The following is a 12,001-nucleotide window of genomic DNA, read 5'->3' on the forward strand; positions in this document are numbered from 1 at the left end:
AAGTCTAGTACTGTCTGTTTGCCTAGCTCCAAATACCACTGCCGTTTCAGTGTCACTGCACACAGACACTCAAGAGGATTCTGAGTGGCCTGCCTTGACTCCCACTGCTAGGCTCCGAGTGCTTTGTGTCACGGCTACAGCCGTTATAGCCCCAGTCCTTACATACACACAAATAGTTCAGTCCTTCGGGGGCACAGGCTATGGCAGGGTGATAACTTCGGCTGTGAAACCAGTCATATTCCCAGAGCTGTGGCTCTAAGCTGCTAATTGGAGGAAGTTGATTTGTCCCATGAGAGGAAATAAAGAGTTGATGAAAGACCTCCTGGGGTACATATCCGCCACCAAATGGCCCCCTTGCGCTAATGCAGAGTGGTTTATGAAGGGACGACGCTACACAGGCAAACACGCACCCTGCATCTAAAACTGAGCAGAGGAGAGAGAGAGAGAGGCCCCGGAGTTGCATTTAATGAAGCTGACCTGAAGGTCAGGGAGCTGACTTAAACCATGTGCTGCGGGTGGAGTTGTGGGGCCCAACGATTCTCACTTATTATCAGAAGGATACAACAAACCATCAAATGCAAATGGGGCAAACAAACCCCAGAGAGTAGTGGTGGGATGGTAGAAAGATCACAGGAAGCGGAGGAGGAACTGGAGAGGAAGAGGACGGTAGGGAGGACACCAGACGGCGATGTGGATACAGATTAGTGGTGCGTGAGGTCAGCTGTTTGTTCACCCGCCTGCAATTGCTAATAATCCACCCACAGCCGCCCGACTATATGTGATAAAGTGAAAATCTGAGGTCCGCACCCGACCCTAACCCGCAAATATAGAAAATGCTCTATAGGCTACAGTCAGACTGCAGGACGATTTCTTGACAGGGGTGCAGTTTTTGTTGTTGTTGCCTGATTTAGATATGTTTCTGCTTATAAGTAGGCTATTTGTTAGTCAATTTGTCTATAATTAGATACGTGTGGGTTCTCTTTTGTCGTTTTATGAGAATGAGAAATTGTTCTCAACTAGCCTACCTGGTTAAATAAAGGTGAAATCAAATAAAATCAAAATATATATTGCCCTAGAAGACTAAATAAACCCTTGCTCACCAGAATAATGTACTAGATTGATAGAATGAACGCTTCAATCGAGTTGACATCGGCGAAGTTTTCTCTGTCGTGTTTCGTGACGCAAAGACGTTTAGGGACTAGAGACAATAAAGCAACAAATAAAAAACGGGAAAGATTTTCTGTGCAAAAATGTCCAAATGGCATCAGTTTGACCGGCTGTAAGAATAAATAAAGCTGTGAAAATGACCCAACGTCTTTCTCATAAGATTTCACTTCGGCTTCCATGCATATTTTATGTGGTTGAAATACTGTCACGGTTCGTAATGTTTATATGATGAAGACAGCACCTCTACAGATGGTATCTAACGGAGCATTGCATTCTCTCAAGATGCAGAAATAAATCATATTTCTCCACTCCTGTTCCCAAGTCCAAATTTTGCCTACATTTGGTGTATAATTTTACTGCAAGAAATGCTTAAATCTGCAGTATTTATTATTAAGGCTATAGCCCTATTCACACGGGACTAGTATTACCAGAGAACGTTGGTTATGTATGTATTATCCCAGATTGTAGGTTATTCCCGAGGCGCAATATTTTTTAATGATGCATTTGGCGATGTTCAATTCATTCGCACAAAACATATAAACAAAAGCATTCACTATGAAAGTTGCGAGATGTAGGCCATTCATATATAGGCTAAGCGCAGCACTTCGTTCAATTTATCGAACCGGTTATTGTTTTCTTGCTCAAACCGCGAGCAACACCTGTCAACCTCAGACATTTCTCTCAAAGGACTTTTGCCAGAAAACAGCAGGTTATTCTGGTTAGTCAATGTCCAGATTTAAGTTTCCATTTAACCTGTCTAAACAGCAGGCTACAGTTCCCTTGATGTGCCATAGGCCTCTCACATAACACAGCTGGCACTGCTATCAACCTCTTTTACCACTTCATCAAATCTTTCCCGAACATTACTTTCCTGGCCCTCCCTTTTCTTCATTTTCAACACCTTTCGCAGCTTTTGTGTTATTGTATTAAACTTCGACAATGTCCTTTTTCCCTCCGTGGATTTTGACTTTGAACTTTTTCTGCCCTTCCCAAAAGCATTATTTGGAGATTGGCTGTGTAGGCTATTTGGCGCACGTACCGTTAAACCCTAAAGTTTAGGCTCATGCAGTAATACCAGATAGCCTACAATAATGAAAGAAAAACCTCAACGTAGCCTATATAAATTGCGCAATAATTATACATTTATGGATTTTTGAAGGTATTGTTTCGCACCCGCCCCTTCAGCCACACAAAATGTAATGACCCTAAACCCGTCCTGCCTGCGTCATGAGTCCAGGAGTCCACCCGTATCGTTGGGAGTTCTTGTCTTGATCAAAGAAGACGTAAAAGACCATTCCCACTGACCACTCCCTCCAAGCCAGGAGGGGACAAAAACTTTTATAACAGAAGACAACCTGTCCAGTGCCCGACCAAGCAGAGTCCCACTACAGACAGACAGACAGATAGACAGACCAACAACACAAGCAAATCTAGTACTGTCTCTTTGCCTAGCTCGAAATGTCATTGCAGTTTCAGCCTGACTGCACACAGACATCATTCCTAGTGGCCTGCCGCGACTCCTGAGTGCTTTGTGTCACTGTGAAAGGCATCACAGCCCCCCCCCCCCACACACACACACACACACACACACACACACACACACACACACACACACACACACACACACACACACACACACAGACACATAGTTCAGTCCTTCAGGGGCACAGGCTATGGCAGGGTGATAACTTCAGCTGTGACACCAGTCATATTCCCAGAGCTGTGGCTCTAAGCTGCTAATTGGAGGAAGTTGATTTGTCCCATGAGAGGAAATAAAGAGTTGATGAAAGACCTCCTGGAGAAAACAGATAGCCCTATGGGACACATCCGCCACCAAATGGCCCCCTTGCGCCAAAGCGGTGTGGTTTATGAAGAGACGACACTAGACAGGCAAACACACCAAAAAAGAGTTCACGGGTACGTTAAAATGAATTGGAGCCGTGGCACAGGCTCTCTGCTCTTTGCTCCCGTCTCATATCATTGCTCTCCTCTGCTGACGAGGGTGATGAGAGGTTCTCTCAGCGTGAGCCAAGGTTCCTCCCAGCACAACCGATGCTGACCTCTAACCTCTCCTCTGGCTGTCCCGTGTGGCTCGGTTGGTAGAGCATGGCCCGTGCAATGTCAGGATCATGGGTTTGATTCCCGAGCTGGGGCCACATGTATGACGACGTATGCATGCACGACTGTATGTCGCTTTGGATAAAAGGCTATATATTAGGTGTGTTATTGTACCTGCGTCTCTGTGTCCCCCGCAGAAAGCAGTGTTCACGACGGAAGCAATGGCAATGATGGCAGCGTGTGTGGCAGTGACTCCACCTTCTACAGGCAGAGTGAAGGTACACACAGGGAATGGGGTGACGTTTGGCATGCAACCATGGAAACCAACAAATGAATAAGGGTCATTTGTACCATGTATATCTGTTTCATCAGGCTAGCACATTACATATACCCACAGCATGACACAGCATTATAGTAGGGGGTGTTGGACTACACACACACTGCGTGGTCCTCTTGTTCCAGAGGTCTGTGACCCTCCCAGTCGGCCACTTGTGTGTGAATCACCACAGCCCTGACGTTAGCCCGTAAATAAACCACTTTGCTCTGCACTAGTAATGTTGTATTTGTCTAATATATCTGTAATTAAATCTGCTCCTGAAGGGCTGCAAGTAAACGTGTGTGTGTGTGTGTGTGTGTGTGTGTGTGTGTGTGTGTTTGCAGGACACAGCATGGCAGAGACCCTCACTGTTGCCCTGCGTGTTGCTGAGGAAGCCATAGAGGAAGCCATCGCCAAGGCAGAGGAGTTTACTGACAGCTTGGTGAGACAATAGTGTGTGTGTGTGTGTGTGTGTGTGTGCGTGTGTGTGTGTGTGTGTGTGTGTGTGTGTGTGCACGTGTGTGTGTGTCTGTTTCCCTCTTTCTCGCTCTCTCTGTCTCTCTGTCTCTCTGTCTCACTCTCTCCCTTTCTCTCTCTCTGTTTCGCTCAGATTCAGATCAGCTTTATTAGCATGAATGACAAGGCCACTGTTGCTAAAGCGACGTGAGATAATGACAACAATAACAGTAAAAAATAAGTAATTTCTTCTCTCTCTCACCATGTCTCTTTTTTTATTTGGTTTTGGTGCTTGTTTTTCTGTAGTTCTGACCAGGCTTTGATGTCTCTGTGTTGCAGGAGAAGCAGAATGAGGCTCGCTACCTACGGGACCACAAAGAGGAGCTTATAGAGGAACTTGCCACAACCATCGTACAAAAAGTAAGTTTAGAGTCTGGTGTGGAGTTTTCGGTCACATCTAACATTGCCCTCTCTCTCTCTCTTTCTCTCTCGCTCTTGCTCCGCTCCTCTCTTTTTCTCTGCCAGATAATCCAGAGGAGGAAGCGTTCAGAGATGCAGACAGAGTATGACTTGGTTTGGCCCCAGAGCCAGGGCCAGCCCCAGGGCAGTGAGATGTCCTCTCCCAGCCAGCCCCCTCACAGCACCCTGGCCCAGGCCAACCAGGCCCACCTCAAGAGTTCCTACTCCCTCTGGGTCAGTCTGGTTAGGAAGCCCTCACTACACTACACTACCTTACACTACACTTCACTTCATTACTTTACTCTACACTATACTACAATACCCTACGCTACCATGTACTATGCTATGTTACACTACACTACGCTACCATTTACTATGCTATGTTACACTACACTACGTTACACTACAATATGCTATGTTACACTACGCTACCATGTCCTATGCTGTTACACTACACTACGCTACCATGTACTATGCTATGTTACACTTCACTACTTTACCATGTACTATGCTATGCTACACTACACTACGCTACCATGTACTATGCTATGCTACACTACGCTACCATGTACTATGCTATGTTACACTACATTTACATTACATTTAAGTCATTTAGCAGACGCTCTTATCCAGAGCGACTTACAAAATGGTGCATTCACCTTATGATATCCAGTGGAACAACCACTTTACAATAGTGCATCTAAATCTTTTAAGGGGGGGGGGGGGTTAGAAGGATTACTTTATCCTATCCTAGGTATTCCTTAAAGAGGTGGGGTTTCAGGTGTCTCCGGAAGGTGGTGATTGACTCCGCTGTCCTGGCGTCGTGAGGGAGCTTGTTCCACCATTGGGGTGCCAGAGCAGCGAACAGTTTTGACTGGGCTGAGCGGGAACTGTGCTTCCTCAGAGGTAGGGGGGCCAGCAGGCCAGTGGTGGATGAACGCAGTGCCCTTGTTTGGGTGTAGGGCCTGATCAGAGCCTGAAGGTATGGAGGTGCCGTTCCCTTCACAGCTCCGTAGGCAATCACCATGGTCTTGTAGCGGATGCGAGCTTCAACTGGAAGCCAGTGGAGAGAGCGGAGGAGCGGGGTGACGTGAGAGAACTTGGGAAGGTTGAACACCAGACGGGCTGCGGCGTTCTGGATGAGTTGTAGGGGTTTAATGGCACAGGCAGGGAGCCCAGCCAACAGCGAGTTGCAGTAATCCAGACGGGAGATGACAAGTGCCTGGATTAGGACCTGCGCCGCTTCCTGTGTGAGGCAGGGTCGTACTCTGCGAATGTTGTAGAGCATGAACCTACAGGATCGGGTCACCGCCTTGATGTTAGTGGAGAACGACAGGGTGTTGTCCAGGATCACGCCAAGGTTCTTAGCACTCTGGGAGGAGGACACAAGGGAGTTGTCAACCGTGATGGCGAGATCATGGAACGGGCAGTCCTTCCCCAGGAGGAAGAGCAGCTCCGTCTTGCCGAGGTTCAGCTTGAGCTGGTGATCCGTCATCCACACTGATATGTCTGACAGACATGCAGAGATGCGATTCGCCGCCTGGTTATCAGAAGGGGGAAAGGAGAAGATTAATTGTGTGTCGTCTGCATAGCAATGATAGGAGAGACCATGTGAGGATATGACAGAGCCAAGTGACTTGGTGTATAGCGAGAATAGGAGAGGGCCTAGAACAGAGCCCTGGGGGACACCAGTGGTGAGAGCGCATGGTGCGGAGACAGATTCTCGCCACGCCACCTGGTAGGAGCGACCTGTCAGGTAGGACGCAATCCAAGCGTGGGCCGCGCCGGAGATGCCCAACTCGGAGAGGGTGGAGAGGAGGATCTGATGGTTCACAGTATCAAAGGCAGCAGATAGGTCTAGAAGGATGAGAGCAGAGGAGAGAGAGTTAGCTTTAGCAGTGCGGAGAGCCTCCGTGACACAGAGAAGAGCAGTCTCAGTTGAATGCCCAGTCTTGAAACCTGACTGATTAGGATCAAGAAGGTCATTCTGAGAGAGATAGCAGGAGAGCTGGCCAAGGACGGCACGTTCAAGAGTTTACTCTACACTACGTTACACTACAATATGCTATGCTACACTACACAACGCTACCATGTACTATGCTATGCTACACTACGCTACGCTACCATGTACTATGCTATGTTACACTACATTTACATTACATTTTAGTCATTTAGCAGACACTTATCCAGAGCGACTTACAGTAGTGAATGCATACATTTCGTACATTTCATGCATTTTTTTTTTGTAGTGGCCCCCCGTGGGAATCGAACCCACAACCCTGGCGTTGCAAACACCATGCTCTACCAACTGCGTTCTCCCTGACGCTACGTTACACTACAATATGCTATGCTACACTACACTACGCTACCATGCACTACGCTACGTTACACTACGATATGCTATGTTTCACTACACCATGCTATGCTACGTTACAGTATACTACACTGCACTGCAATACATTACACTACAGTACAGTACATTAAAGGCGTCCGCATGCTAGGTTCAGGTAACTTCTAGCAGAACTCGGCTAGCCTAAGCGAACGTCTGTGCCTCGCATACACCCTGAATTAAAAGACCTTCGCTTGAAAAACGAGAAAAAAAGTGGCAATATTACTGTTTGTCCCTCTTGAGATGCCATAGCAATAACGTAGCCAGTATACACTTTCTCAAAATAGTCCTAATTAATCTAAGATAAATCAAGAAATCTGTAATTAAATGTTTTTGCAGAGGTCTTAGTCGCGCAATTTTACATTTAAGTAAAATGTTTGGGGCAGTATTTCTCAAGTAAAAAAAAAAATTGTTGTCTCATGTTGAATGACAACATTTCATTGAAGAATCCCGTCCATACTTCCCACTAATACTAGGAGTAGTTCTGTTGACCAATCACCGACAAAGGAGCGTATACTTTGGCTACTAAACTACGACTTGTTGTGTGCTTGAACATCCGGGAAAAAAACCTGCTGAACACCAAAACTAACAAAAACGTAACCATATTTTGTCATATTATTGTCATGAACTGTTTTGAGTGGGAAGCATGCGACAAGCTTAAGCTCCACTACCTACACTACCCTACCCTTTGTCCTGACCGTTTGACCTGACCCAGGAAAAACTGGGCCCTAAATATAGCCTGTTGGTAGGGCCTGGAATTTTGGGATATAACTAGGACCCAGAGTCTTTCTCTGGTCAGGGCAGGGAACTCTTGGCCCTATGTGATGAGATATGGGGACAGACAGGGTTGAGGTCTGGCAAAGACCAAATGTAATTACTTTAATGGTGCTGGCAGATTTTCCCACGAATGGTCCTCTCCTGAGGGCTGTGTAACCTGTTTGTACCTGTGAGCTATACAGTAGCTTTCCAGGGAAACCTCTACACACACACACACACACACACACACACACACACACACACACACACACACACACACACACACACACACACACACACACACACACACACACACACACACACACACACACACACACACACACACACACACACACACACACACACACACACCTGGCAGTGTTTCACAGGGGAAGTCAGCGGGGACCTGGCTGAGATTTGTCATCGTCCCCTGTGTGTGAGGCAGGCGCAGCAATGAGGAATCAAAGCTACGTTCCCAGCCCGTCTCCTGTCCCAATCTGTCTGTTACACTCAACCATGATCAAAGTCCTGCAGAAATACACAGAGATTCTCCTCAACTCCCTGGTCCACAGAGGGATGGGTTCCCTTTATAAATGCTCTGCAAACACACACACATCCAGGCACACACACACACACAGCACACACACACAGCACACACACACACAAAGCGTGCGCAGACACAAACACAGGCGCCCACATACACACATACATGGCGTTCACATACAGTCACACTCAAACACACACAGACTCTGTCTATGAATGAGCACAGAGTGAGTGTGTGTGTGTGTGTGTGTATGTATGTCCGTAAGGAGAGATGTAGTAGTATTTGGTTGAGATTAGTTCCTCATACACTGTTTTTTGTTTGTAATTGTGGTTCTCTGATACCCAGACTGTAGTTCTCTGGTGCCCAGATTGTAGTTCTCTGATACCCAGATTGTAGTTCTCTGGTTCCCCCTGCAGACTCTTTATATGAATCACATCCATTAGACTGGCAGTTCATCCCTTAATGGCACCCTATTCCCTATAGTATGCTACTTTGTAGGGAATAGGGTGCCATTTGGGACGTAACCTGAAAGTCAGTCTTACAATGTACCAGGATGCCGGAAGAACACAAACTCCAGTGCCCATTTACATTACAATACCTTCTGAGATTTGAACCAAACGACTAGTTCAATTGGATCAGTGAAGACCAGCCTGTGGTCAGTGGTATCCACATTGCCACCCAAACAAAACCAAGCTAATCTTTTGTACCTAAGCCTGAAGTGTTTGGCTGGAACTGGAGTGTGGGAAAATTCCTCCCCGGAACAAAATGTTGCCACTGTGCCTGTTACATTTTAAGCTTTCCTTGGCTGGTAGGCCCAAAATTCATCATTCTGTGTAATTCTGTGTCACCTTTTCAGCACTTGTTGTTTTTAAAGTGTGTAGTCTATCATTTACGTGTGTGTGGTGTGTGTGTGTGTGTGTGTGTGTGTGTGTGTGTGTGTGTGTGTGTGTGTGTGTGCGTGTGCGTGCGCGCACAGAGGTCGCGGTCTGCGTTCTCCCTGACCAGTGACGATTCTCCAGAGAAGAACACCGAGGCACTAGTAGGGGCAGGGGGAGGTGAAGGGGTACAGGACTACGCCTCTCTGAAGAAGGAGACCGCCAGGGCCTCCTCACTGCCCAGCTGGAAGAGTGTGGACCGCCTGGACAACTCCAGTAAGACACACACTGAAACATGTATCCCTGATACAGTCGCGCGCACACATTAGAGACGTCCAGAGCAAAATCATCCGTATTGTCGCACACATAACGCTCTACGCTCAACCCAGAGAGACATGTCCATACTGTCACGTTTTACATGCAAAGACACGTCAGTACTGTCATGTCTCTCATTTGTACAGTCAAACATGTTACATGCAACAGGACAATTCCATACCGTTACACTCCCAGGAGGAATGCTGTGTTTGTCACCTATGTAAGGCTCTAGATATGTTTACCTGTGCCTGTATGTACAGGTGCGTCCTCGGTGCTGCAGAGCCCTGACGGTAACTGGATCGCTCTGCAGAGCTCTCAGCACTCCCGTCCCAGCCTACTGACCAAGAGAAAGTCGCTAGTGTTCAGTGTCCTGGAGAAAGAGTCCGACGTGGTCTCGGCCTACGACGAGATGGGCCCCGAGTCCGACCAGGAGGACGACAAGGGGGGCTGGGGGGCCGCGCTGCGCCAGTTCCAACGGAAACTCTCCGACGAGACCTACTACACCAACTCCCAGCACGACCCTGAGTGGACGTACACCCCGGTCCCCCTCCCGGTCACCTCGCCCTCCTCGGGCCAGTACACCAACACAGAGACCCTCAACTCTGACTCAGAGTGTTCCTCTGTACCCCCCGCCCGCCCTCGCAAACCTCTCCAGAACATAATGAAGAAGACAGGCCCTAACCAGGACCCGTATCTTCATCCCCAGCAAGCTCAGTACCACCATCATCAGCATCAACACCAGAACCTCCCTTCGTACTCGCTCCACCCGGAGGCGCTGGATGTGAACTTTAACCCCAAGGTTACGGGGGACAGTGGGCAAAGCAACCATGTCAGGAGGTCGCGGAGACGCAGGAAGAGCAAGAAGGAGCTGGCGGGGAACCAGGCCCAAGCACAGACACACACACAGCCCCTTTCTTCGTCATCTGCACAGGTGGGAGGACATCACTCACAAAGCCTTGAGGAAGGTTTTACTTGCAATGACTGTGATATGTGGTTGTTTTATCTAGCTTAGTTGATTGCACTGACTGGAAATCTCTCTGGCTGACAGTGTCTGCTAAATGACACAAATGTAAATGTAAAGATATGGCGCATGTAGCAGCTTCACCAATCTCTTCTCATTGACAGTAGTAGGTACAGAGTTGTTTTAATCATCTTTACTCCACCTCATTCTAGTTGTTATAAATCAACAACAAAAAAGTGTAAAGTCCTTAGTCAACCCTCATGAGACTATTGTGAAACATTACTACACCACTAGGTGGCAGGAAAGGACAATGCTTTTTCATACTGAAGGAAATAAGCATGAAGTTCTCTCTCCCTATTGCTCTCTCTTTCATTCTGTCTTTCTCTCGATCTCCGCCCGTAGGAGAACAGTTTCCTGCTGAACGCCCTGCTAAAGAGTGGCATGAGTGAGGAGATGCCAGGGCCTGATGTGGGGCCCATGCCCGAGACCTCTTCGGTCATGACCCCCGAGCCCAAGAACCAGGACACTGTGGCCCCTAACTCTGCGGTCCCCAGCTCCCCTAACTGCATGGCCCCTGGTCCCCTGTCCCCCAGCAGCTCTGGGCCCGGCTCGGGAGACACACTGGAGCAGGAGCTCTACTCCAAACTGGGCCAGCTGGTTGGACGAGCCAGCAGCAAGGAAGTAGCGAGCTCGTCCGAGGATGAGCCAATCAAAAGTCCCGGAAGGAGAGACAGAGAAAGTGACAGACAGAAAGAGAAGCTGAGGCAGAATGAGAGAGAACGAGATCCCCAGAGACAGAGTGAGAGACAGAGCAGTAAAAGTAGGGATAGGACGAAGCGAGAGACGATTGAGTCAGTGAACGGGCCGGAACTGAAAAAGAGAGAGCGTCTAAGGGAAAGTCAGGAGGAGATAGTGAAGGAGAGGAGGTTGGACAGAGGAGGAAAGAGTTTGGAAGAGAAAGTAGATGGCAGGGAAAATAAGACAGTGGAGAAGAACAGGCAAAGTAATAGACTACAGAGAAAAGAGGTGGACAGAGAGACCGAAAGAAAGGGGGAACAAGTGGAAGATCGAAAAGAAAAGACAGGATCCACGCCCTCCTCGCCTGCAATTACCCCATCTATCCAGGAGGGGGTGCTGTGTGACGGACAGGTGAGCAGAGAGAGGCGGAATAGGAGGTCTTTGTTTCATATTTAGCTTTAGCCATAGAGTTGGAAAGAGGGCCAAATCTAGGGATGGGGATATGGATACTTGAATAAGGATGCTTGGCCCAAAGCCTGTTTTAGCATGGGAAAAGATAGGAGATGAGCTCTTTAGTACATCTCTATGGCTTTAGCCTGTCGTACATGACCTGTATGTCCTGTTTGTGTCGTCACCTAAACACCGCAGGGGGCTACCCTGAGTTATCTTTACTCTTATCTTAAAGTCTCTGTTTCTCCTTTATTTCGTTTCTCTCGGTCACTCCTTTATTTTCCCTCCCTTTCTTCTGTCTGTACCTTCTACTCATCCCGAACCTCTTCCTCCCTCCTCGCCTACCTGTTCTCACCTCTTCTCTCATCCACGTCTTTCTGTGCAATCTGTGTCCCACATCTGTCTTTCTCCCGTTTCTCTCGATCTCTCCTTCCGCCCCGTCTCCCTTTGTCCTTTGTCTCTCCGCCCGTCCATCTGTCCGTCCGTGCATGTCTGTCTGTCACGAGGGACAGAATGG

The 12,001-nt window shown here is 48.0% G+C and overlaps 1 protein-coding gene across 2 annotated transcripts in view; it reads left to right on the forward strand.

The window, feature by feature from the left end:
* myripb (myosin VIIA and Rab interacting protein b) overlaps positions 1 to 12,001 on the forward strand; it is a 180,605-nt gene that overhangs the window by 149,021 nt on the left and 19,583 nt on the right. For both annotated transcript variants that reach the window (XM_014180725.3, XM_082970664.1), the window contains 7 exons: positions 3,423 to 3,503; positions 3,886 to 3,983; positions 4,337 to 4,417; positions 4,523 to 4,690; positions 9,122 to 9,296; positions 9,596 to 10,266; positions 10,699 to 11,445. In XM_014180725.3, the coding sequence (XP_014036200.1) occupies positions 3,423 to 3,503; positions 3,886 to 3,983; positions 4,337 to 4,417; positions 4,523 to 4,690; positions 9,122 to 9,296; positions 9,596 to 10,266; positions 10,699 to 11,445 (2,021 nt within the window). The remainder of the gene's footprint in view (positions 1 to 3,422; positions 3,504 to 3,885; positions 3,984 to 4,336; positions 4,418 to 4,522; positions 4,691 to 9,121; positions 9,297 to 9,595; positions 10,267 to 10,698; positions 11,446 to 12,001) is intronic.

Source organism: Salmo salar, chromosome 29 (assembly GCF_965601325.2).
Source record: "Salmo salar chromosome 29, fSalSal1, whole genome shotgun sequence".
Lineage (NCBI taxonomy): Eukaryota > Metazoa > Chordata > Actinopteri > Salmoniformes > Salmonidae > Salmo > Salmo salar.